The sequence below is a fragment of the Sciurus carolinensis genome, chromosome 12 (assembly GCF_902686445.1).
Source record: "Sciurus carolinensis chromosome 12, mSciCar1.2, whole genome shotgun sequence".
Lineage (NCBI taxonomy): Eukaryota > Metazoa > Chordata > Mammalia > Rodentia > Sciuridae > Sciurus > Sciurus carolinensis.
This window is the reverse complement of record NC_062224.1, coordinates 111,873,349-111,901,302: the sequence shown is the minus strand read 5'-3', so window position 1 is coordinate 111,901,302 and position 27,954 is coordinate 111,873,349. Positions and strand designations below refer to the sequence as shown.

General features: G+C 44.9%; 1 protein-coding gene across 7 annotated transcripts in view; it reads left to right on the top strand.

The window, feature by feature from the left end:
* The window catches only part of Dnm3 (dynamin 3), a 472,254-nt gene that overhangs the window by 227,017 nt on the left and 217,283 nt on the right, over positions 1-27,954 (top strand). For all 7 annotated transcript variants that reach the window (XM_047520009.1, XM_047520011.1, XM_047520008.1 and 4 more), the window contains one exon: positions 12,651-12,764. In XM_047520009.1, coding sequence (XP_047375965.1) covers positions 12,651-12,764 — 114 coding nt within the window. The remainder of the gene's footprint in view (positions 1-12,650; positions 12,765-27,954) is intronic.

Genomic DNA, 27,954 nt, shown 5'->3' with positions numbered 1-27,954 from the left:
GAATGCGAGGTACTTACTGAGTGTGCAGTTGGATGAGTAAGCGGGGAAAAGGTTTCCCTAGCAAAGGAATTGTTTTATTGAGATGTGGAAAGAAGACAAAATTAAGCTCTAAAACCTACAAATTTTATTTTAAATTTTATCCAAACCACATGGTAGGCCAGCTAGTGATTTCTTTAACTGCCCTCTCTGTCAGGTATTGTCCCATGGAACACCCCATTTAATTTTTACAACAAGGGTACCTACTCTTACTACCTCTTTCCCTCCTCACAATCGAGAAACAGATGCACTCAGGGAAACTCAGCAAGTCCATGCTTTGTTAACATTTACCTCCTTTGTATCAAATATTTGCACTGAAAAAAGTGTCCAGAGCTTTTACAAAGTCATATAGTGCATCCTGTGTTGTGCGGAGACACCTGGGAATGATCCGCTTTGTGGTGTTAATCACATTTTAATTCCCTAATAGATCTATGTCAATCAAAAATAATTTCTTGGCATCTTTTCTTCTTCACTAGTTCTGTCAAGAGGCAAATACTACAGCCTTCTGGAGGGATTTTGGCATTATTTGCCTATTTGATTTCCCGTGGTTTGGATCCAGGCCAGGCAGTCCTCTGGGGTTAGAGTGGCAGATAAGACGATATGTTCTTGCTCTCAAGTGGCTGATATTCTAGTTGTGTTAAGACAGGAAACAGACAACAGAAAGACATGTGAGCAAGAAAAAAAGTGTCTGCTTTTGGATGCAGAGAATGAACGCAGGCTGATGTGAGCAGAGTGGAGGTGAGGGGCACACTGGGCCCCTGGGGAGGGAGCAGGTAGATGGGTTCAGAACAAGACCCAGTTAGCCCCCGTGGTGGTCAGGAAGCCAGCCTGCTGGGAAGAGCTGTGGGTGTGGAGACTGAAGAGAGGCTGGCGCAGCACAGCGCAGGGTCAGAGGAGAGGAGGGAGGCCAGGCCGAGTCCTCGGGAGCCTCGAGATCTAGTGACTCCTTTCACCTCTTCCAGGCTCCTGTAAGCTTCTCTCCTTGCCAGAATCTCTAGGACTATACATATGTAGGCGTCTGCCAAGAGAACAGATGGAATAAGACAGCCAGCTCCTTCCTCCTCCATTTAATCCTATACAAATGGCGCTCATCATCAGCGCTCTTCCTCTTTCCCTCCAGCAGGAGGCACTGCTGTCCCCACTTAGGCCTATGCCCCCTGGCATCTCTGGCCCCAGGTCCTCACTGTGGCTCAGGCGGCAGGCTTCCTTGCCAGTCCTGCCTTAGGATCATGGTACTTGTTCCCTCCTGCTGGAATTGTTCCCCACCTCCCTCTCCACCCCACCCCAATAATATCCACCTGGTCTCTTTAGGTCTCTATTGAAACAGGACTTTATCAGAGGAAATTTCTGGTCAAATGAAAAATCCTCCTCCCCCACCAACTGCAGCATTCTCGATCCCACTTAACTTTAATTATGTTTAGTGTCTGTTACTGACTTCCACACCCACCCCAACCCACCCCCACCATGTGGACATAAGTTCTAGCATCTGGAGACGCATAGCAGGTACTCTACATAGTGAGCAGTCTCCCCCTGTCTCCTCAGTGGACACGTGGATGGATGGCTCTTCTATCTCTAGCTGAGTCTAGACTCAACTTGTCTTTGGCTCTGGAAAATTAGCACTTGTTTCATAAATAAATTTTTAATACTGTATATTAAAGATCAATTCTTGGAGGTTGGACCGTTTTTGTCAGATGTTGGGGGACATTCACCTTAGGGTTTTTTTTTTTTTTTTTTTTGGTACCAGGGATTGAACCCAGGGGTGCTTAACCACTGAGCCACATCCCCAGTCCAATTTTGTCTTTTATTTAGAGACAGGGTCTCACTGAGTTGCTTAGGGCCTCACTGAGTTGCTTAGGGCCTTGCTAAGTTGTTGAGGCTCGCTTTGAACTCGTGATCCTTCTACTTCAGCCTCCTGAGCCGCTGGGATTATAGGCCAGCCTGCACTGCCAAAAGCCACAGACCTGGCTCACCTTGACATTTTTAATATGAGAATGTGTTGTTCTTGAGAAAAGAGGACAGGGCATTGCAGGAATCCCAAGACTCTTCTAGTTGTTTAAATTGCCTTGGTGGGTGTCTGCCTGCACCGGTGGTCCTGAGAACGTACTTTGGGAAGCCCCACGTTAACCGTGTCCCCTGCTTCCAGGTCTTCCTGAGGCCTGTCCCCTCTTTTTTACAGCAGTGGAATGGTGACATTTTCCTCAATCGGTACGTGGCTTTTACATTTGGTTTTTGTGACTTGGAGTCCCACGAGTATCATCTTTGGTCTTTCTTTGGAAGCCACAGAGTGGAATGAAGGGAGGAGGAAGAGGTTGTTCCTGTCCTCATAATTACTAGCAGGAATGTCCTTAGAAATGCTCAAGAGAGAATTCTGAGAAGCAAGGCAGGGAGGTGAGAGGCGATCTCTGCCCTGTAGGACAGACGGGTGGACAGACAGCTGGTCAGAGTAAGAGACTGGTGCCCAAGAGGGGCAGTGGTGAGGCCCTTGCGACCCGGGGCTGGGGGACGGAGTAGCCAGGCTGACTGGTTTTTCCCAAGGAGGAATCCCTGCTCACTGATGGCTGACGTCCCCCCAGCCTGCACTGCCAAAACCCACAGACCCATCAGTCACCCAAAACGTGAGGAAGCAACTTGCCTGATTCCCTTCCGTCAGAACAGGTTCAAAGCCGGGTTTCCACTTCGGACCTGTGAATACATTTTTCCATAGAAAACATTTATTAACAGCTGAGTATGTTGAGCGTTTCCTTAGTAACACCATTAGTACTCTGCTTCAGAGGAGCTGTAGGATAAGTAGATCTTTCTAGACTCTCATCGAAACCCAAAACCTGGAAATATGTTGGCAAGCCTCGTTGGACATTGATAAATTGATTTATGGGTTTAGCCTGAATGATTGGCAGCACATCTTGTTGCTTGCCTTTAGGGGCCTAAATTTCCAGGAACTTCTTTAAAACAGACCCTCTGTTTTATATATGTTTTATTTATTGGCAGTTGGTGCTTTTCTTTTGGAAGAATTTGTTTTTCATCTAGAAGAGATTTTGGAAAAGAATTGATTGACTGCAATCAGAGCAGCTGGGGGAAACTTCAGCTCTGTTCCCCTCATGGTCAGGACGCAGAAATGAGCCCTGGAGGGCTGCTCAGCCAGCTGGCGGGGGTAGGACACAGGGTGGCCCTGGTGCTCGGAGCTTCTCGGCAGCTGTGTCTGCTGTCCACTGACTTCTGCGCTCTCAGCGCGCAGCCCTGCGCCGCCGCCCCCGCACGCTGGTTGCCGCCAGCCGGCCCGCCCACACAGCTTTTCCTCCAGGCTTGGCGCTGGGTCCTCCTCTCTTCTTATCCATCACCTCCCATCAACAGTTCACAGACGTGTGTCTGAGCTAGACTGCTGTAGAGCCACTGTCTGCCCCTCAGGTTCCCTTGGACACGTCCAGGCTGGACTCGGGACTTGAACCCTCCTAAGCGTGGCACTGCGTCTCTGTGCACAGGCCAGCACGAGCCATCTGTTTCAGGACCTCAGAGGTCGGGAGTCATCTTGACGCCTCCAGTTTATTACCCTCATGCTGACTTCTCTTCCTGAATGGTCCCCGGGTCCATCAGCTCCTCCACGTGTGCCTTTCCACCGCTCCCATCCCGGCTGTCACCAGGCGAAGGTTGGGACTCTGCCACAGCCACCATCGGATCTCCCTGGATCCTTTCTCCTCTTTCCAATCTCTTCACCAAACCAGAGCTAGCAGAGCTTTTCCTGGTGCAGATCTTAGCTGCTGCCCTACTTTAAACCCTTCAAAGGTTTCCATTCCTCCCAGGGTGAAGACCACATTTCTTGGCATAAGTGACCCGGCCAGGCCTGGTTTGCCTCCCTTCCAGACTGGTCTTGCCCGAGGCTCATTTTTGCCGCACGTGCCTGGTCACACTGTGCCAACCCCCATCCCCAAAGCCCTCCCAGCACCCTCTGTACCGCTTCTCATGGCCTGAGCCGGTCGGAGTGCCCAGCCTGAGTGGTTCTGTGGCAGCACCAAGATGGATCGACATGAGTTTACACGTCTCTGTGTGAGCCTTTGTTTAGTGTCTCTTCCCCCTTGATCTGTAAGCTCCATGGAGGCTGTGTTTGGTTTTGGTTTTGGTTTTGGTTTTGGTTTATTCTTGTGTTGCCAGTGTGTGCATTCACACACACACACATACACACACACACACACATATATGTACATATGTATGCATATATAAATATATATGTGCATATATAGTCTACACCATTTATATATGGTGCTAATTTTCTATTAAACTAATTTTTAGTTTCCTCTGACTGTCTGTCTGTCTCTCTGTCTCAGAGAAGCTGTCTGGATTATTTTTCAGGGAAATATACAAATTTTATCCAGGCTTTGGTGACTGTGGGGTATATTTTCCTCTGTGTATGTGTATTATTGTCCTTGAATGTGAGAAATAGATGACGGGCTTAGCTCTCATTCTGTTTTGTATCACTTGCAATCTCTTCCACATGGAGGGCCCTTTGACTTCAAAGGAGGCTTTGCACATGGAAAAGATACAGGAGAAAAAGTGGAAAAAAAAAAAAGGCGAGCGCTGATTTTCATCATGGTTAGTGGCCTGGATCTTGTTGAGGTTGAGGTGAGTAGACGCTGAGAAGGAACAGCTCCCTCAGTGCCCTCAGCAGAAAGCTGTGCATCTGGCAGGGAGAAGGTGTCAACCGGCAGTTGAGCGAATCCTGGGACACAGTGAGAAAGGGAAGAAATCGTTTGGTGATAATCTTGAGAAATGAGATAGTACAAAAGCCTTGTGAGCCACAGAGGCATGAAACCTGCCACCTGCCTTCCCTACGCAAGCAAGGGCTGGTGTTCTGGAAGAGACTCAGCAGGAAGGGCATCGGAGCCTCCATGGGCCCTAGTGGTGGTCCTCCGAGGTCCTCCGAGTCTGGAAATCGTGGGCAGGGATGCCTTGGTTACACGGTGAGGTTGCCTCGGGAACAGCAACTTGGAGTTCCAACTCACAAAACTTCGTGGCTACCATTAAACTTGTACCAGTATTATTACAGGTTCAATTTTTTATGGAGAAGTCAGAAAGTTATCTTTTTGGCAGCAGATTTGATATGAATATTCAATATCGCTTCCTTATTTTCAATCAGCTTTTATGGCGCACAGTTGTCCTGGTTTCAGTCAGTCAAATGTGTTCCTTGTTTAAACAGTCCAGCCTCCTCCATCACGGTGAGGCCTAGAGCCTGCTCCAGAGTTACTCCTTTCGTTCACCATCAGCTGGGCAGTCATCTGCCTCAGTTTTCTAACACTGTCGTTCACTACACGTTACAGGAGGCCTCAAGAAACTGCCTATTTTAAACAAGCCATTATATGGTGCCAGCTTGGTTTTTAATAACAGTATTATAGGAAGGTAGGGGAAAGGACAGGGAATTGAAAAAATAAACATGACTTTGTACCTTGCCACCGACTTTCAGTCATGGTGAACATTTTCATACTCTTATACTCTTTTTTTTCCCCCTACTCTTCCATTGACAAATATAACTGAAAGAGTACCATGCATAATAACCACAGGTACTGATCTAAGTCCTTTCCACATTTTAACTCACGATTCTCACAGCAGCTGTTACAGGTTTTATTATTATCTCAAGTTACAAATGAAGAAATAGTGGAAAGGGAGATTGCGTGACCCTCAGTGCCGCCCAGGTAGCCAGTGCGGAGTGAGGAGACACTCCCAGTCGACTCCAGGGCCCTGCCCAGCGTCAGCACACCTGGCAAAAATGCTCTGCTCACGTCCTGTGTTGGGTATTTTTGCTGACCTTAACCTCGTGGGACTGTAGCATGACCCGTTCACCAGCTTTGCGGTTCGACAAACAAGTCGTTCCAGTGGCTTGCTATTAGAAACCAAGCTGAATCCAGCATCCTTATATGTGCTGTGGGTTGAGGGCTGGAGCTGCCACCAGGGAGATTTTATTTCATTCAAATCCCCAGAGGCTGAATTCTCCCAGGGTACTTGGCCTGGTGGAGCAAAATGGCAGCCAGCGTGGGAGCTCCCGGGAGGAGGCCTCAGCTGCTCACTCGTGGGCTTGGCTGTCAGGCAGGAACCTGGTTTCCAGGTCCTCTTCTGTCCCATAAGGAAAACAGCACCTCCCTCATAGGACCATCACAGGGACGGAAAGACTGTGTGTGGCATTCGTAGCACAATGCCTGGACAGAGTAAATGCAGCTACCCTGTCACCCCTGAATTCCTAGAAAAGGAATCAAATTACACCCTTAGCCTTGCCTCCTCTGGATACTTTTGAGACTGTTTTCCTGGGAAGTTAAAGCCGTGAAGAGAATCCAAACACACAGATGTCACCTAGCCAGACCCTTAGCAGAAGTCAAAGATTTTACAGTGTCTGGGGAAAAAGCAAAGCATCTCTTCAAACACGTGATCATTTAGCATCTTCTTCTGAGGGTTCCTTAAACCTTTCTGTTTGCTTTCACCTGATTTTCTCACTTTCACTCCACCTTTTCCCCAGTCATAAAATTAACTTGTTGGATGTGAAACATCATCATTTACATTATATCAAGTCACTGATAAGACACAGCTGGACATGGCAGCCCTCACCTGGAATCGCCAGGGCAACGCCTCTGGTACAGTGCCTGGTCCATTGCAGGCACTTAGGAAATGCTGGCCAGCTGACTCACCAAGTACTGTGGGTGAGAAGGACTTTCACACGCTCAGAGGAACCTGTCCCTGGCAGCCACAGGCTGACGCTCCTATCCTCATGGGTGAGATTGTGGGAGACGATGCCCCTGGACGGCACTTCCCTGTGTGTCCGCACCTTCCGGTCTGTATAGGCACCTTGTCTGTGTCCACTTGGGGTGGGATGAGTGAGGAGTGATGAGAGGCCCCCCTGTCCCCCAGCCCGGGTGGTTTTCCTCAGCCTCCTGCTTGTGATTCCCTTGGACGTCACTGCCCATCTGCTGGCTGGCCCCTTTCGGGGAGGAGATCAGGAATCTCTCAGTCCTGCTCCTTTCTTCTTGAAGTCACTCCTCCAAAGCTAGCTAAGGCTCCTCTGCACATCTGCTGGGACCATTAGTGGACGGAAGGCTCTGAAAAAGGCCAGAGAGCACATTGGTCAAGTCCACCCTGAGGCCAGTCAGGACTAAGGTTAAACGTTGGACCCTAATTTCTTGTTTCAAATGATGTTCAGCCAGGTTGTTTCTGTTGCCCATCAGAGATTATGCAATGCTCAGATGACATAATTTATTTAAAAAATCATATCACCAAATGTCAACAAAAGAGACATGTGAATATAAACCCCTTCTGGCTATGAAGTTCCCAGGAATTAAAACCCAAAGATCATAATTGCAAAGGAGTTGGCAGGGTCTCAGCCCTTGAGGAACATCAGAGGACGTCGTCCCGCAGGACCTGTGCTCCTGACAGCGGCAGCCAGGGAGGGTCTCTTGTCCACATGGCACTGGGATTCCGTCAGCAGCTGCCCTGAACTGGCCTGCAGAACACGTTCCTTCTGGGCTTGTGATGTGGAAGTAGTCGCTGGTTCCTTGCTGCATTAGCCAGATTCTCAGCACTGTACCAGAATACTTGAGGCAGTTCATATAGGAAAAGTCGGTCTCCTGATTCTGATGGTTCCAGCCCAGGATGGATCAGCCCCACACTTTGGGTTTTCTGGTGAGGGGACATATCATGATGAGAGCACATGCAGAGCCGGTCATCTGCTTCATGAGCCAGGAAGCAACAGAGGAGAGGAAGAGGCTGGGGTCCCACATTCTCCGTCAGGTGCCCTCCTTCTGTGATCCAAGGACCTCCCACCAGGCCCCACCACCTCCCCATGGTGCCACCCTGGGGACCAAGCCTTTATCACAGGCACCTTTGGAGGACACTTTTACAAACCACAGCACTTGTTTCATAAATAGAGCCAACTCCAGGACAGGAAAGGTGGTCCCAGCACTGGCCGCAGAAGCAGTGGAACAAGTTGATCCTCTGGTCTTTAGAGCAATTGTCCCAGGCCCCATTTATGCTCCCAGATCCTCAGACCTCAGCTAGGAAAGTACTAGATCTAGTTTCACCTCTGAGGCCCACTAGCCTCCACGTAACTGAATCCTGGCCTCAAAGCATCCTGCTTGGAAAAACCTCTGCGGCCAAATTCAAGGACAGGCGGCTTGTGTGCTGAGGATGTCTTGCTTTCAGTGGTAGGTCTCACCTGGGTGACAGGCCTGGCCTGTGCCTCTGATGGACTGCAGCTCCCCAGCATTGACCCAGGTAGGCCCTTCAATGTGTGAACCGTCTTTATAGAAGCAGCTGCTCATCTGTTGAGAAAATCCATGAGTAAGTTTTTATCATCTCCCAAGGTCAAACTATGAAATGGCCTCTGGTTTTCAGCCTCCTCTCAGGCTGCCACAATTAAAAGCCAGCTTCATAGCTGAAAAAAAAATGTGCATGTCTACCATAAGCAAGACCAAGGTCAAAACCCCTTGCTTACAAAGAAAGTTCAAGTCCTCGACCACGCTGGAACTTTTCCAAATGTACGGTTTTTCTTCCCATAATTTTATCCCTTGTCTGTGTATTAGTTTTATGATGCAGTGTTCTGACCAGATATTGGAGTCTGAATTCGCCCTTAACTTACAGATTTCTTAGATCCTGACACGCGTTCTTTCTCATGGTGTGCAGAAAACTAACTAGAACAAGTGCTGGTTAGTTGCCTCCATGTGCTGGTTAGTTGCCTCCATGTGCAAGGGCCTGGGTCTGATCTTCAGCATCGAAAAAGAAATATTTATGAAGGATTTTCATTAAAAGAATTAGAGTGGGTTCATGATTATCCTTAGGACCTCATAGACCTCTGCACTCCAACAGACCTTGTGACATCGAACGTGGAGAGGGAAAGACGAGCATCATGTCTCCATGTTAGGGTGCTCTTGTCCCTCCTCCTCAAGGGCATCCGTGGAAATGCGTGCGGCCCTGACCACTGCCAGTAATTGAGATGCTGTTGTGACAAGTTTAAGAAGCTCTGATCCTTCCTTTTACAATAGAGGAAAAACACGCCACAGACAACTTTCCCCTGTGACAGTTGGCTTAAAGTAAGAATTAGGCAAAACTATTCCTGATGTACTTTTCCTCTTGGGGATTGAGGGAGCAAGAAACCATGAAATGAAGGTAAAACAGTGGAATGAGAGGAAAAGTCAGACCATTAGCAAGAATGGTTAGAACCCAAGGTAAGGACTCAGAGGGAATCAAAGAAAACAACGGAAAGTAAGCGGGGAGATAGGAGAGACTAAATAAAAATTGAAAATAATGGAAGTCATTGGGATCAGCGGCAGAATCCCCTCACAGAGAAGGATATGACGTCAAATTCGTATTCACATTTAAAATCACCAAAATCAGTCTGTCAACTTGAGGACGATAGTCACTTACAGCCTCTCAGTGAACTCTGGTTCGAGTACCTGGTGAGCAAAGCAAGCCCGTGACCTCGCTGCTCTTATTTCTCTGACTGCTTTTCAGTCTCTTGAGGGTTCTTTCTAACTGTTGGTGTCCCCAGGCCTCCAGCATGTGCCTCTGCTGTTTGCCGAGAGCTTTCCTTGCCCCCATACACATGCTGAGAGCTCCCAAGCTGCACCTCCAGCCCTAAGGACTGTTTTGCTAGCGGTCAGGCCACGGCGAGTTGCGTCTCCTGCGGGTACTTCAAATTCACCGTGGCCTGGGGCCAGTTCCTCACCAACTCTCCTTCTTTCTGAAATGTGGTCCTCCTCCTTTATTCCTTCGGAGCTTTAGAGTGGTTGGTTCTAGAAGACGGGAGACTCAGAATCATTCTGAAACGCCTCACTGTCCAATAAAAATGAAATGTGATCCGTGTATGTAAGTGAAAATTTTCTGGTAGCCACATTAAAATATTAATCAGATATTTAAAATATTTTGTATTTGGTCTCAATATTCAATGTGCATTTTTTCTGTCATGCATCTCGTTGGACGCGGTCATTGGGCTGGTGGATGGAGGCCACCGCTGTTCCAGGAGGTCTTCCCTTCCATGGCCCCCGTCTCGTCCCATCCCAAGTCCTGTCGGCTGTATGTGCCGTAGACTCATTTCTCTTTAACCTCTTTAGAGCATGGTGACTTTCGTCCTCACGCTGTGCGGGTAAAGCACAGGTGAACGCGTACCTGAGACTGTAGCAATGGCACTTCAGGGGCTCGCTGACGGATCCACGGCTTTCACCCAGCCCTCCCCCACTTCCTCCCTCCACACATTTCTGCTCGAGTGGCTCCTTCATGTTTCGTTCTTGTTTTGTCCTCCTCTGTGGAAAGCAAAGAGGTGGACTCCATGCCCCGAGAAACTCTGCGCCTCTTCCAGGCTCTTGGGCCTCACCTCCTGGAGGCAGGTCCGTCGCCACTTCCCACCTGGTGCAGGTGTGTCTTCGTCAGCTTTTGTGCTGCAGTGAGTAAATGCTCGGAGCAGCACGATTACAGAGGAGGAAAGGTGTATTTGAGGGCTCCTGTGTCAGAGGTCCTAGTCCATAGAAGGCCGGCTCCATTCCTCAGGGCTTGAGGTGAGGCAGAGCATCACGGCTGGAGAGCGTGGCAGAGGGAAGCATCTTGCATCATCAGGAAGCACAGAGAGACAGTCTCCACTCTCCAGATACAAAATACATACCCCAAAGCCACACCCCAGTTCCCACCTCCTCCAGCCACACCCAGCACTTCAGGTACCACTCAGTGCCATCAGGGATCAACCCACTGATGGGTCAAGACTCTCACAACCCAACCATTTCTCCTCTGAACCTTCCTGCACTGAGCTTCTGGGGGCCACCTCACATCCAAACCACAGCAGAGCGCCCTCCCCCTTTGCGCCCGGCTCTTCCTGTGGGACTGCACTGAGTCACGCCCCGCCTCCGGAGTTCTGGGAGCCTGGGCGGCGGCAGCACCGCCATCAGCTCTTCTCACCACGACAGGTGGCAGGTTCCGGGAACTGGTTTTGGGTGCAGTCCCTGGCTGCTCTTGCTGGGGCCCACCTGTGCTAGCAGCAGGTGAAACGCCGGTGGAGAACTTGGAAGACCTGTGCATCCAAAGACGCCATTGAAACAAATAGTTACCACGCCTCCCCTGAGCACTGTGATTAACACGCGACATTAAGCTCTGGCCGTGTGGGGACTACCTGGTGTGACATAGCTGGACTGTCTCCTTCCGACTGAAAACATAGAGGGGACCGGTTGCCTTGAGGGGAGCGACGTTGTGTTGGTACGTGTCGGATGTGCTCCTGTGGTTGGTGGTCTTCAGCTCCAGCGTGGGTGGGAATCCCCTTGGGAATGAGCTCAGGTGTAAATTCCTGGGCTTCATATGTATATGTCCTGGTGCATTCGGAGTGGTCGATGGCCCAGGGACCTGCACTTTTATAGAGGTAGGTCACTTGAGATGTAGCCCTGAAATACGTCACCTCATTCTTCCCGCAGCAGAGAGCGAGAAGGGCAGTTTTCACCCACAGAGGAAACTTCCTAGTCTGGACCTGAGAGGGATGTCCTTTGGGGTCTTTTAAAGCAACGGAGCACTAGAGAGGACAGGTATCCAGGAGGTGCTGGAACAGCGAGTCGTGGGTGGCAGCCTGGGAGCCTGGGGTGTGGAAGATGGGCAGAGTGCCTCGCCGAGTCCACCTTTCCCCCAGGATTGCCTTCCTCCCCCACTAGGAAACCTGATAGAAAGGTAACAATAAGGTCTGAGCGCAAGAGTATTGCATCTTTTAGGAGCTGGCATTCCGTAAGTAATTTTTGACATTTCAGGATCTCTAGGATACTGAGGAGATTTTGGCACAGGACAGTTATTGACATTTAGAACAACAACATACAGTTCCATGCAGAATCGCATTTCTGGTTCTCTGACAGCAGAATTTACCTAGCAGAGGGTATGGCGCACCATGCCACATGGGAAGAAATTTTAACCCCTGTGAAATGCATTTCCCTTAAATGCCACTTACACTTTCCATCCAGTGGGTAGTCCAGGTTGCTAATGTCTTAAAATCTGAAAGCTGCTTAAAGATTATTCGGAAGAGGCCACATGTTCTGTGCATGGGGAATAAGTAGAAGTTGATGAATAGACCCAACCCCACTTTCCATTGTAGTTTGCAATTCCAGCTTTCTCCTTCACTCAGCCTGTTCACGGCTGTTAAAAAGGGCTAATGGGTTGGCTTGTTTCTGCTTCTCACCCACTGGCTGCCAGTCTCTGCTGTGTATCCGAATGAGCTGCAAACTAGGCAGTCAAATGAGTGGTAGGCTGCAGGGGAGAAGTACAGTGGGCACAGAGAGTCTGTCATTCATCCCGGCAGCCACACAGCATGAGCTGCGGCAGCGGGGCCATGAGTAGGCCTGGCGCACATCTGCCGTGTGGCCCCACTCCATTCCCGTCTGTCTCAGTCCCTCTGTTCCCGCCATCCAGATGAGCCCGAGATTTTTATTTCATTCACTCACGAAGGAGATTTCCCTCTGGTCATCTGCACATGAGGAAGATCAGTTCTGTCCAGTGGTCAAGTAGAGTTGAGCTTTGGGAGAACAGTGCTGCTCTTACTGCCATTTCTCTCTCGTTTCTAACTTCTCTGAGTCTGACCTCTGTTGACAATGTTCCGCTAAAAGCCTGTGCTGGTGTCTGCCCTCCTGCAGGTGATCCGGAAGGGCTGGCTCACCATCAGCAACATCGGCATCATGAAAGGAGGTTCCAAGGGCTACTGGTTCGTGCTTACTGCAGAGAGCCTGTCATGGTACAAAGATGACGAGGTAAGCGACACTGGCGAGAGGAATGGAGTTTTCCTATTAACGCATGTTTGATTTTCAATCAGTCGCTATTGTGATCCATACGGTTTCCAGCCCCAGAGGTTCTCTTTCAGTGAGATTTAGCTTGGAATGTTTATTTAAAGACACACTGTTTTCCCTACATAGATCTTTAATCCTGCAGTGTTTTCCTCAGACTTCTTTTCCTGTTTATTTCTTTGGTGCGGTCATATCTTGCTCACGTGAAGAAACACAGCTAGGGGTCAGGAATTGGAAACTTCCTTCTTTATGATAATTTCAAGGCACCGGTATGTACGTGAAAGCAGTTTTCTTTATAATGTGTTGGAAAGATCTAAGACAAGAAACATCTTAAGAGTGCAGTTCACACCGACGCAGAGTTGGTAAAGTATTTGGGAGCTGATGCTTTGACATCTGTCTCAAATGAAGAGATTTTGAATTTGTTCACATCACTAGTCTCTAAGTGAGTTCCTGATCACTGTTTATACACATTTCGTTCTCTGAGAATTTGATATCTCTGTGAAAGGATAAATTATGGTAATTGTGTTCTGGCTCATGTTGAATGTTAATAATTTTGATCCTGTGACTTACTATAGAGGAGGGAAATGTTGTGTTAGCCTTACAGAACCACTAAAGTGCTATAAAATGATACAGCTAAATTTGGGAGGGCATGAATGGAAATTAAACTGTTTTGGAAATTTTAATAGCTCTGGTCTGACTGGAGAAGGTTTGGTTTTATACTGTAGCAAGCAAACATTTTTTAAGAATACTCAGATAGCAAAACCACATAAAGGTGAAGTTACCTCAGTTTCATTTGGTTATAAAGGGCTTGCCTTTCAGAATTAAAATCCCTTCCTACCTTGACTTGGGGTCTTTTGAAAATATTTTACAGTACCTTTGTCAGTGCTTGGAGGGGAAGTTTTAAGGGTTTCGTGTGCAATCGTGTATTGAGAAAATACTGGACGATTAGTGAATTGCCCCTAAGTTTCCTCCAGTAAAGTAACCCAAATTCTATAGCATATGAAAACAAAATTGCTATTCAAAACCTTAGCTTCAAATTTTTATGTCACTGATCTCGGTGAGAAGGGAACTGGCCTGGGTGGCAGTGAGGACAGACAGTGACTTCTCCCGCCTCCTGGATGCTTCCCATCCAGGAGATTCTTTGGGATTTTGTGATTCTTCGGGAAGCTCTAGTTTTAAAGATCACAGCCTGAGGAGTTCTAAGACATTTCCCAGATGGAGAAATTGGTAATAGATTCTCTTCTTTGCTCTTCAGTCGCTCTGAGGTGTGTTCTTTTAGATACACTTCCCCCCGACAATTTGGACCGATGTCTGTGTACATTTAAATACATCATCAGTCTTGAGTCTTTCTCCATTACCCAAGGAAAAGAAAAAGGTGTTAGTAAGGAATCATAGCAATAGTTTTTGTTGCGTGTATATTAATTAATTAATTTAACCTGTATTCTAACCCGAGGATATGTACTGTTATCACTGCTATTTTTCAAATGAGAAAACTAAAACAAAACCAAAAACATCACCACCAACACAGAAGAACCCCAGACCCAGCCTTATGTGAAGTGGTCTCTACGGCCTCAGCTTCTCCCGTGGTGGAACATTTAGTGTGGCAAGGATCGCTCACTTCCCAAGGTCACAGGCCTAGTTGGTGGCAAGTCTAGGCCCTCGACCCTCACGGTGGGTGAGAAGCCCGAGCTGCCTGGGGCTGTCCATGTTGGCCTCACCCCCAAGACCCGGGGTTCCTCCTCCAGGTGTCTCAGAGTCCTCTGGTTCTGGGCGTTCCCACCAGGCCCTGCAAGGACCAGGCGGCAGTGCAGTAGGAGTGCAGCTATAGGGCTCTCGTCTGGCCACCTGGGTCCTGGGAAGAGCCTGTGGGCAGGTGCCCTGCGCTCCCCGTGGGGAAGGAGGAAGCCCGGGGCTTGGTGAGCTCGGGGCACTCGTCCTCCCCTCTGAAGATGCAGGACAGCTTCTACAAAGTGGCTGCAACTGAGCCTCCCTCGCACTACCTGACTCCACAAACAAAAGGCGAGCGTGTGGAGCGGTACCGTTGCCCAAGTGCCCGCTAGCACTTTATCATAAGTAGGTGTGTGGGGAGGGAGGCAGGGCCACAGGAGGAGAGGGGGACCCTTGGCACAGCACCGGGTGATCTACATGAAGACCCTCTAGGGAAGGGCGCTGTCTCCATTTAGGTCCTGGCAGGAAGGAGGAAATGACAGACGAGATTGCTTCTGTGTGGATCTAACAACCCGGAGACTAATAATGCTGCATCAGACGTTAAGAGCTCGGAAGAAATAAAACAGGGCAAGGAGGGAGAGAGTGAGGGGAAGAGCCTTCAGGTGGGTGACTGCAGGGACAACGTCTGTGAGAGCGCCATGGGGAGCCGTGCAGGTTCTGCTGAGGAACATTCCAGAAGCGGGAAGAGTGAGTTTGGAAACCCTGGAGGTGGGGCTGACAGTGCATGAGAGGACCTGGGTTTTATTCCGGGGATGATCCAGGGCCTGCGGCCTGCTCCAGCTGGGCGTGACATGACGGGATCCACCCGGGAGGCGGCTGGGCCGTGCCGTGGGCAGGGTGGGGTGTGTGTGGAGAAGGCGGCAGCGCTCCCCCTCCGGGTGCCACACCTACAGCTGCCTCCGCCCATCAGCGGCAGGCACACATTCAGAAGTCTGCTCCAGGAACAGCACAGGGATGTCTCACAACCAAGCACCCGGCTCCAGAGTGACGGTGCCCTCCAGCGTCGGCACACTCAGTCCCCGCTCGCCCCTCCTTGGTGGCCACCACTGTCCTTCTCTACCCTGCAAGGTTCGCTTCTCCTGCCCCTGCAGACCATCTCTGAGCCCGCCGCCCGGGCAGAGGGGGAGTCCAGGTTCACCATGCGGTTCTGAGGGTCTGCCAGGAGCCAGCCCCGGAGAGGAGTCCAGCAGGAGGTCCCGGGGCAGCGTGGAGGAGGGACCCTTGCCTGGCCTCAAATTCACGCGACACTTGCTCGTGGGCAGCAGTAAACGATGCTTGGATTCCACAAAGGTCTTGCTGCTGCAGTCCATGGCGTGTGGATTGCTCATGGTTCTGTGGACCACCTTTAAAACCCCCAATTTAAAATATTGCATTGTGAAAATAAGCCAGAGTCCTAATTGCACTTTGGGAACTGATTTCTTGGTAAGTTGAGGGTTCATACTTTGTCCCTGTGTGCCCAGGGCACTCACACAATGGAAATCCTGGTACGTGACAGTTTACGTTGATTAGTCAAGTAAGGTGATGTGGAAAATGTCATTAAGTTAGGTGTAGACTTGTTCATTTACTCAATGATAAATTTATATTCAAATTCTCATAGTGTGCTTTAATATTTTTATATGTTCCATTCTCTTGCTCTTATGTAATTAGACTGGTATCTTTTCATTAAAATCTAAATGGCTTCTTAATAAACAGCATATCACACAAATTATATGGCTTTATTTGGCTTATAACAGGTTTTTGAAAAATATAAATGACTTATGAAATACATTGGTGATTAAGAAACGATAGCTCAAACTGTTTTTCAGGATGACTTCAGTTGAACACAGACCCGGGAGACCGTCCTTCAGTGCTGTGGAGAGAGGAAGGTGCTGGTGGATGTGGGTTGACTCTGAGTAGCTCCAGCGCTGGGTCAGGTCTTTTCGTTGTCCCTGACCACTGCTCACCAGAATGTCCCAAAGGGACTGTGTAGGACTTGGAGCGATCGTGTGTTAATAAGTGCTCTTGGCATCTGTTTTTGTGCACTTTTGTGTCACTATGACTAAAAGGCCTGACAAAGAACAACTTGGAGGAGGAAAATCTTGTTTGGGCTCAGGGTTTCAGAGGCTCAGTTCGGGGCTGACTGACTCCATAGCTCTGGGCCTAAAGTGAGACAGACCATCCTGGCAGGAGGACATAACAGAGGGAAGAGCTCAGGACATGTCCTCCAGGAAGCAGATCGAGAGAGAGCTCTAGTGACCAGGGCAGAATATAAATCCCCAGGGGGCCCCAGTGACCTCCCTCCTCTAGCCACGCCCTACCTGCCTACAGCTGCCAGCTGGTCAATCAGTAATGAGAGGACTAATCTGGAGATTAGATGAAGGCTCGCATCACCTAATCATTCACCTCTGAACATTCTTGCACGTGAGTTTTGGGGCACCTCATATCTAAACCATCCCAGTATCACACTGGTATATTTATTCTTGCCATAAAAGTAGCACCTCGCTCTTCTCCCACGTAACTCAAGTGTCTTCCAATTTCCAAACTGTTGTCATTTCGTTTTGTGAGATAGGATGCATAGGATATGGATTTCCTTATCAGGGAGATGTAAGGTCACATAACAGGAGGGAGCTTGGCTCCCACGTTTTCACTGAGACTTTCCATCTTGTCTCCCCTCCTGATCTTAACATTTGTTCCTAAGCTGGCAGCTGGTGTGGTAACCCTGTGTAATAATTTTAAGTTAAAATTGGCATGAGTGTAATGGTAAGGTCTCAGCATCTTTCTGATCTCTTCCCATCTGGACTGGATCTATCTACCCTACTCTCGAGTTTTGGATGAATGCATGAACCCCTTGTAGAATCTGGACTGGACGTTTTGAGTACTCTACAACACACTGACTTATTTGTTATGTTAGTGATAGGTGACCTTAATGGAAAGGTTTCTACCTGCGTCCCAGGCGATGGAAAGTGTTCACATGTTGTCTTCATGACACAGTGTAGGTAGAATTGCTATAATTTAGCTACTTGACTATTTCTTGTTCTCTTAACATTACTGCAAGATTGGAGTTTTCCATAATACAAAAAGAAGCACACCATCTTTCACAGGGTTAAACAGTTGGTTAGCGATGACTGAGAGGATTTATCTAAGCTTGTTATATTTCTAGATCATGTGGCAGAACCCCAGACCTGGAAAATCCCTGCACAAATGGCTCTGAGCCCATTTCCAGGGGTTACATGGTCTCTTTCTGGTTCATCTTCCCCAGGTCACAGTGCCAGTATGTGTACCCCAAGGGGTCTGTAGGGTGGGTTGAGGACAGAGCTTAGACATGCAGCCTCCTGTCCATGAGTCTCCCCTCTGAGCTGAGGCGGGTGGTACTTAGCTCTTTTGATTTCTAGTAAATAACCTAAGATGTTTGTGCCAGGAGTTGAGGGAGAGGCCCAGCAGTACAGATGACCTCACTAGAACATATGCCCCTCTGCATGGCAGCTTTAGCCAGTGGGGACCCACTTGGGTGTGTCACTGGTAGCTTTAGCCTCACTTCTGTTTTTCTCTTCACCGCCCCTCTGCCTCCTCAGTGCTGTCCATCTGGAAAGTCCCACACTCAAGGGGCTCCTCCATGAATACATGTAAAATCAGCTCACCTGCCAACATGTCGTCCAGCACTGACTGCAGACTCCCAACAGATAAAAATGTTCAACCAAGTCAAATGGCCTTCCAGGTGACAGGAAGCCCCTAGGTCAGAGCCGTGGTCATAAATGGCATTTCCCCTGTAACTTCCACAACTCAAGAAGGCCAGCTTTCAGCCCAATGATCGTGAGGACTATGGTTGTCTTCGTAACAGTTCATGAGTCTTGAGTGTTCATAGTTTAACAGGCACTGAGCTAAGGTAGTCCTTCATTTACATTCGCCATTCTAGAAATTCAAAGAGAGTGGGTGACTCAGCCAGCCGAGTGCCAGTGCTATGCTCTTAATTGCCTGAACACTTCCCAATAATCATTTTATGTGTAGCAGCCTATCCTCATCCCAAGATAAAATGGGCAGTAAGGATTTCATGGTACCTACCCTTGTGAGGGATGTTTTCCATTAGGAAAAGCACAGAAATCAGTAAAATCCATCAGGCTGATTACAGGCTGTAGATAAAATAAAGCCAGAGAATGTCTGGGGTGGGGATCACGGGATGAGTGGTCAGAGAATGTTTGTGTTCGTGTCCCAGGGCAGGATTGACCTTGATGACCTGGATTCAACCCAGAGTGACTGCAGCAGAGAGAGACAGGGCCTAGAAATGAAGGACTTAAACTCCAGAGTGAGGGGGAGCTGTTCCAGCTTTTAAAGTGGAAGAGTCTCATGATCGGACTTGAAGTTTTTACAGACTCCCTTGGTTGTCTCGTGGAGAACTGAATGAAGAGGGCAAAACTGGATGAAAGCTGTCGCCAGACCTACTGGTAAACCGCCATGATGGTTGGGCGGGGCCAGTCCAGGGAAATCGACTGCAATGGGCGGGACTCAGGTTTTCCAGGACAATCCTTCACATGCGCAGAAGGCAAGTCTCATGGGCCCAGGAGCGCCGGTTTGGTGCACCTGGACCCACAGTGGGTAAATACTGACTAGTAAAGGTGAGGTGGAGACGTGGGTGAGCAGACGCAGACGGTTAGCAAGTGAAGTGCCTGAATTGAATCTCAAATTCTGGGCAGAGTTACCACTGGAGCAGGTTGTCTTAGAATCATGTTAATTCTCATCACAGAAGGTTGATGGATTTTTTTTTTTTTCTTCTTCTCTGACTACATCAATGTGACTTCTTGGATTGAAGATCATTTAAGTAAAAAATAAATTTCTCAGTGTTATTTTCCCACATAAATCTATGTTGCACAGTTCTTGGGGAAAATTTAGAGAAGGGCCAAGCATGGGAATAAAATAGAGCCTGTTGTTTCAAAAGAATCTTTGGTCTGGATAATTTTCATTAATATTTTAACACAAAAAATTGGAGCAAAGCAATGGCCTGTCTTCAAAAATAGGTCTAAAATATAAATTTTAGGGGAATAGGCTACTTTGATTCAAGGAAAAATGAGCTTTAATTTTTTTTTTTTTTTTTTTTTTTTTTGGTACCAGGGATTATAATAGTGGTGCTTGACCACTGAGCCAATTCCCAACTCTTTTTATATTCTATTTTGAGACAGGGTCTTGCTAAGTTTCTTAGGGCGTGGCTAAGTTGCTGAGGGTGGCTTTGAACTTGCAATCCTTCTGCCTCAGTCTCCTGAACCACTTGATTTACAGGCATGCATCACCATGCCTGGGTCTTAAATTTTAACATCTAACAAAAATTGAGTATAAAATATATGCATACGTGTGTGTGTGTGTGTGTGTGTGTGTGTAATTGTACCAGTTAAAATATCCGAAGAGAAGGGACTGCTAATGTTTGCATAATAAAGGCACTTAGTCAATATTCTATTTTCCAGGTCTAATGTAAAGATTAAGATCATACTGGAACAGTCCTTAGAGAGTAGAAAGGACCAGAAGTGCCTCCCATGGAATGTACTAACCTTCCACTATTGAAGAAAATCCACAACCTTCACCAAAATAAGACATTCTTTGGACTCTTAAATTGCAGGCCTCATTTTTGTGGGTCAAAATGTTTGGATGGCTTGATAAGGAGATTATATAATTCCCTTATAGGGAGATTTACTTAGTATTGTTTTTATTGTGTGTGTAACAGATGACAAATGTTGCTTCAGTGACGGGAAACAAAGTGAGAACCCTGTCCCTGGATGGTCCAGGTTCTGAGGCCGAGACTTGGAGACGTGGCTCTCCCCTCCCCGACTTCACGAGCTCTCCAGGTGGTGCCTGCTTCCCCTAGGCCTGTGTGTTCGGGGATGCAGGAGGTCAGCTTCTCCCTGTGAATATGCTCCTGCTCCTCCAGATGTTTTACTTAGCCCAAATTTAGGTATTTAAAAAAAATCCAAATAAATACTGAACTTAATTCATTTATATTACTTAAAATTCTTCATAGTTGTCTTTTTTCACAAACGATCTTGTGTTATGCTTTTTAATGCCAGATTATTCATGCAAACATTTCTACATTCTGGTATTACCCCAAGTTTTGCAATTTTGAAAAAAAAGTATTATTTAATAAACCATAATGACCAATACTGTTTAAACTTTATTAAAAATGCATTTAGATCCAAACCCACTCCTCTATCTGCATTGTTTGTTTTGTTCCAAAGTTTAGACTGGAAGGACCCTATTACCTTTTATAGTATCCTTTCCCAGAAGAGTAAAAAAAAATTAAATGTGCCTTAATGAATTTAAAACGTATATGAAACATTATTTTAAGTTTCTTTTTTTTTTTTTTTGAGATCTAAGTTTAAAAAAAGCTTTTCAGAAAGATATTACTTCATGTTTCACAGGGGAAAAAATGCTTAAGTCGTTATACAGAAGCGCCTCACTTTGAGCTAAATCTGTTCCCCACCCTCCGTGGGTTGTGGTGGTCTGGAGCAGGCTCCTAAGGTTCTGCATGGGTTGTCGTGTCGAGGGTGTTCCGGCTATGTCCTGGGACTGCCTTGCAGGGCACGGTAGAATGACAATGTGTGAACTTGTGTAGGCAATGTTTACATTTAAAATCAGGTGGAGTTGTGTAAATCTTGGGGCACTTTTACATTGTCTTTCTGTTTATATTTTACGTTTTGTGAAGTATTGTTTGAGATTTTATCTGCCAGTCATGGGCATTTTATTTAAGGTAAAATCCTGCCTTGACAAGGAGTCTTGGAAAAGCACAGTGGATTTTAGCAGATGGTGTGTTTCTCTAAGTGCAGATTGTTTAAATGCAAGACATTAGCTTTCTGTCCTGTTTTTGCCTATCACTCAGGGTTTAAAAAATTTTTTTCCCTCAAATTATATTGTCAGTTTTGATTCAAATGTCATACATTCAGAAATTTTGAACCTTATGAGGCTTTTAGCCTTCACACCAAATCTTTTCACTTTAAAAATGAAACATCTGAATGGAAAATAGTTTTCAAAATATATACTTAAAATGTTTGATTATTACATTTTTAAAAAGAGAAAATTTGGAGTAGCCTTGTGATGTATTTAAGCTTGAAAGATTAAATTCTGAAAGCTAAAACATTTTGATGAACCAAATCAAAGTTGACAGATTTTGAATTGTACCCATCTTCCCACTCTTTGCCCTGAAGTGTTAGAACTATTCCTGTATAAAAGCCTGCCCAGTTAACAGTGCATAAACGGAAGTTGGATATCTCCTCAAAAGATATGAGAGAACAGCAATACACACCCGACAACCTTATCCCTTGTGCTTTTGAAAATACCGAATTTCCCAACCATCTCGAGAGAGAGAGAGTTCAGAGTGAATGGAAGACTCGTGTTCCAAGTGAGTGGGATGGCCTGTGAATTATTCTACTCCTGGAATGTAGTGTGAGCGGCTTCTTGGCTAAACAATGACACAGTAGTAGATCTATATGCATCGCAATACTTGTAAATATTGAAGTTTCAATTTCGATATTCCATGTATCAAGAGGAGAAGCAATTATTTTAATGAATTTGAAAATGATGTTGGAAATTTTTTTTTTTTTTTTTTTGTCACTATCCCTTCCCAGACCAGAGTAACCGTTTCTTAATTCAGAATACTTGCTCCTCTGGAATATTACCCTTTTTTTCCTTTCTCTCCTCTCCATGCCCCAGCTCCCCCTGAAGAAAAAGATAGGATATAGAAAATGAAAACAATACTTAGTTTATGGGTTAGCAGTATTAGAATAAGGTATTCTTTGCCAAACGTCAAACTGAAGTTATGTTGTTCCAATATATTGATTTTTTTATGCTGCTTATGGGATGCTGCAAAGATATGTATAATAAGTGTCAAGGGTGGTGATTTACTGACAACAGTTAGGAAAAGAGAACTATAGGAAGCACAGGAACATTTTCAGAAATGGGTTTTATTATATTTCATAGGCACCACTCACTTTACTTTTGGTGGGTTTTAATATATGAATCAAAATAAAATAATAATAATAATAATAAAATAATTATACATACGAGTTAAGTATTAATTAAGCCAACAGATTAAAACCCCAGGCCCGAGCCCCTCATTTTGGTTGCAGCTCTTGGTGTAGATGCTATGGTGTGAGGGCTGCTTGCTCTCAATGGCTGGTTGTCACTCAGGCTGGGTTGTCATGTGACTGCCTGTCTGTGCCTGCTGTACAGGTGAGCGGATGTTCTGCACAGCAAGTGTAGACAGGCAGACACGTGACAACTCTGTCCAGCCAGGCCCTTGGTTCCTTCAGGTGTCCTTTGCTCATGGACAGACACAATCAGCCTGTTTTCCAGATTGGGTGATTTGGGAGGGTAAAGGGGGAGGGAGAAAAACACACAATAGAATTAAACATTAAAACATTATGGAACTAAAAACAAGTTAGACTTTGGACTTTATTCAGAAAGTACACTTATATACATTTGTTCCAAATGTGCTAACAGGGATAATTGGCATAACAGAAAACTCACATTAAAATTTTAAGGAAGAAAAAAAAGATTAAACACAAGGTTTATTCTTAAATCCAATTCCTATTATTACTGGCCCACATGCAGTCAGAGTTCAGAGTAATTGAACCAGATGTTTTTCCTCTTCATGAAAACTCTGCATATTTTAATGCTGAAGTTAAAGATAAAGACCATGTTTATACATGTTTCTTGTAGTAGATAAGTACCATAACCTTGCCTGTGAAAAAGAAAATTGTCATCTACATGGTAACAGCAGCCATTCTCAAAATAATTCACGAGCCTAATGTATTTGGCAGAATGCACGTTGGTATCTGATGCTTTGATAATGGACTTTTACAAGGGAGTGTATTTTTACCAATACCATATTAAACAACAGGAATTTATTTAAATTTCTCATTTTCCTTTTAAATGCAAACTTTCTTAGTATGGTTGTGAAAGGTAAATAAAAGGCAGTCATGGGCTCAAATTATGCACCTCTTAATTAACTCCAGGGTCATGCCACGAATCCAGGGCACACACGGAGGGAGGTGTGACCTACAGTGAAGCTCAGACTGTGTGCAATGTGGTTACAAAATAGCACCTTAAACACAGGAGAGGAAAATTCATTTCATTTCCAAAAATTAAAACCAGACCCTTTGGGATTTTCTTGCAATTTGTATAAGAAAGAATTAATGGATATAGATATAAAATATAATTCTGGCAAGTTAAGAATAATTCTGGCTATTATAGTACAAATTATCAATTCCTATGTAACCACTTCCATCCCCTTTGAAGAGCAAAATATCCAGATAGTCAAAATTCTAATAAGTGAGACTTAACAACAACAAATAACCACATCATTGTCCAAGGAGTGTATAGTTAAGATTTTTTTCAAAGAATTTTAAAGAAAGCAAATAGTGTGATATTTACCTTTAATTGTAAAATTCTGAGAAAATAACAAACAAACTTTATGGAGAGCAAAATGCTTTTCAGAGACTGAAAAATAAAATGGCAGTTTTCAACAATTCTAAACTTTTATGTAGCAACCAAAGTTTGAACAAAAATTGATGAGTACAATTTTCTGTGCGTGTGTTTAACTTCAAGAAATCAATGTCTGATTCTGTTTCTGTCCATCACTTCAGATCAGAACTTTTTTTTTGTCTTGACAGAATCAAAAACATCAATAAACTTGACTGCTATTTAAATAGTACAAGGGTAGAGTACATGAAAAATAAGGACCTTAAAGTATCATTTTGCTATTGTTGCCTGCATTCAGTGCAATAGAAAGTAATTATAGAGTGATTCACTCACAAAGAGTATCCTGCTAGAAATGAAAAATTACTATGATTCTGTATAGCTTTCCCTCTCTCCCATAAATAATTTGATCCAGTTTACTCTGCTCAATTAAAGGAATGATGCATGCAACCTGAAAAAATAAAAAGAAATATTTGTGAGTTCATACGTTATCCTTCAATGTGAAACAGTTTTATTAAACCAAGATAGCTAAAAATTTTTGAGTCCGAAATATCATAGCAGTTTTTCAGAGGAAAAACATCTTGCTGAAAAATGAGAAAAATGATTGCTCTATTCATAAGGCTTTTTCTATTTCCGAAAGATTTTTAAGACACAGTCACAGTAAACATGTGGCATATGCATATTTCATAGTTACGATGAACCTGCCCCAAAACTTGTTAAAAATATGGAACACTTTTTTCCTGTCTCCCAAACTATAGGGTGTATGTTAGATTATTATTACTTAAAATCCTAGTCAAACTATAAAAGAACTATTACATTATTAGCAGGCCGTGTGATTTTTTTTGGTGTGGCCATTTCATTTTATTTCCTTTTTGTCTCCTATTTCTTAAGAAAAAGATGCAAGAAAAGAATTGTCTTCTAAATCTTAGGCAGCAAAGATAAGCCAGAGCAACTCCAGTCAACTGGCTCTCACAAGAAGTGAGAAAATTGAAAATGAAGATTTAACTAGTTTTCTTAATTTACTTCATTATCCCTATTTATTAAAACTGATAAAAATTCTAAATAAGAGGACTTTGAAAAAGAGTTAAATGTTTATAGCTATATAACTTGCAGGACACCAAAGATTTTAAAAAGGGATTTGAAGTAAGAAAGACTCAGACTCAACTCAGGAATTTCCTGTCTCAGGTTAAAGTCTGACCTTCCAGTTATTTTAAGCTGGGATTTCTGAGTGATGGTCTCTTAGTTTTTATTTGGATGTTATTATGATGGGTGGGCTGTGTTCTCTTTAGAGTAAAATACGTTTTTTGGTTTTTGGTTTTTGGTTTTTTAAATGAGCAGATCCCTTATGGAGTAACTGAAAATACTGGCTTCTCTTTAGTGAGCAGGGACATTTTTGGACGAGTGACTTTTTTTACTTTACCAAGTTGTACTTTCTTTTCATTTCCTATAACAGCTTAAGACTTCAACAAAAGGACGGGTGGGGGGGGGTACTTCTTTCATTAGGATTTTTATGCCTAAACTCTTTCCCACAGAGTGAAGTGCTTGGGTGGTCCGCAGGCGAGAGGTGGGGGCAGATAGTATATTTTGGCCTTTTGAAAACATAAACATGTTGTCTGGGGCCAAAGCACCATGCCAGGCAGGAAAGATATTAAGCCTATTGACTAATTGCAGGAAAGTCATCAGTGTGAAACTCCGTCCCACTCTAAACAAACTTGCTTTGATTTTGAGATCTAGGGCTTAAGAAAAACAGGTTTAAAAACTTTAGTAGACTGTTTTATGTTATGGTGATCCTCTTCCAAATTAATTACAGTGATGGTGTTGAAGCTGAGACTGAATTTCCTTTCTCTTAGATGGCTGAGAAATTCTTTCAACCCAGTACCTAGTCTAATTTATCGATCATCACACTCCAAAATGGAAAATAACTATGAAAGTTCTGTAAAGCACAGTTTGGACAGACCCTGCATGCATTTTCCTCTTTACGAGCACGTGCAGTGTTCAATTGTAATGCTTACCACGGCAGCCAAGGACAGATTTAGTTGAAGATGCTCACTGTTGGTTAGTTTCCTCTGGATTAGACTGCACAATCCCTAAAATATTTGTATATCTCCTTATAAAGTAATATCAAAATATAATTAAGCATCACCCTAATCATCCTGGAATGAAGGCAGCTACTTTCTGTGACTGTGCGTATGTCGGTGTTGGCAAGTGAACCCGCGTGCAGACGGCCATGCTGCCGTCGCTCAGCATGTTTGTAAAGCGACCTTTTACTTTTTAATTAACTGGGGCAATTTGAAATTAAACATAATTTCTTTTCATTTGTTAAAAGTTTGCCTGGAAAACGGGTGGTTAGGACTCTGCTGAGTACATGCGGGGACTCCTCTGTTGTCCTCTACAAAGCAGTCCTTACGTTTTACCTTGGACTTAGGCCAAGGACACCATTATGTCCTTCCATCTCCAGACTAAAAGTCATCCCCAGGCAGAAAATAGGTGATACACCATTGAGGGTTAGTTTCTTTGAGACAAAAAGGTCATTTAATGTGAAGGATGAAATTTAAATTAAGTATACATTAAATGAAGGCAAATGATGAAATCCAATCATTTATACATCAAAAATATTACAAAATTTGAGAACTCTTATTAAACATTGCCAAATGTAGCTTGTAGGTCTTTCCTCTTTAATAATTTAATCAACTAGTAAAAATACATTTCTTAAAAAAAATAAGAACCCATAAATCACTTAAGAGTTTTTATTTTAGCTTTTCTACATAAAAGAAACTACACAGACTTTTAAAACCTCAATTGTTCTATTAAAAATAATTGCTATGGCAATCTCCAAGTCACAATAGAAAATGAAAGGATGACTTCCCATGTCATCTAAATGAAAAGGAACTCAGTTTCTCCTTGCTATTTGTATTTTAATGAAAAATTATGAACAGATGAGAAAATTTAGAGGTTCAGTACCACCAGTTTAGAGAGGGCCAGAGGATAATTTTTTAGATAAATTGTTTTGACCAAAGAGACACTTGGAGAACCTTTTGTAGCAAAGTGTTTTAGAAAAGAGGAAACTTGTGTCAATTCCCGAATCGTTGCAAAATGTGTGAACTTAAAGAAGGATTTGTTCAGAAGCCCCTGTAACTTTAAGGAAGAGATTATAGTCACTGCATAAAGACCTACAGAAGAACAGACATTTTCGTTGCACACACTTGTCTTGGGGGAGTTGAGGCATTAGGGGTGAGTCAGTAACATTTTTCCAGAACTTTCTTTAAGGGACCCACTGCTAAAGCCAGCACAGAGTGACTGTAACTCAGCCTTCTCCATTATTTTCTCTATTAGGATTTCATTCAGCTCGAGGGCTGCTTTCCCTCCCACCTTCTTCCCCCTCTCCCACCCTCTGTCACCTCCAGGACAGCTGGAAGCTGACCAAGGAAAACTTGGGCCTTCGTTTACAAATTCCTTTTTTATCAGGGGGTTTCGAGACAAAGTGCCTTATCATCTTAAATGCTGGAAGAACTAGAGCCTTGTGAAATGCAGGCAGGAGGGCTCAGCAGTTATCAACCATTCTTGCATTTAAAGACATTTAATTCAGAGGCATAAGTTGGGCTATCTCTAGACAGAAGTTTCTAGGCCCCGAGCGACTCGGGGCCAACTCAGTGGGTTGTGGGCTGGCCCTCATCTCGGGGCAGAGTCCCACCCGCATTGTCTGGTGTGCCAAACCTTGACACGCTCTTCCTTTGTTGTTAGGTACTATTATTCCTGGGATTTTTATGATATGAATGAATATTCAAAAGAGCTCTCTTCGCATGGGATTTTGAAAATAGCAAGTATTCTTTAGGGCAAGAACTGCGCTCCCTCCTGGGACGTTAGAAGTTTTGCGTGCAGCCCCCACTCACGGGAGTGGTAAGTCTCTGAATCTTTGACTTCAACAATTCAAAACTAGGCTCAGTACGTTATTCTTAAGTGTCTGGAGTTTTTTCACATTTCATTTCGAAGTGGGAAT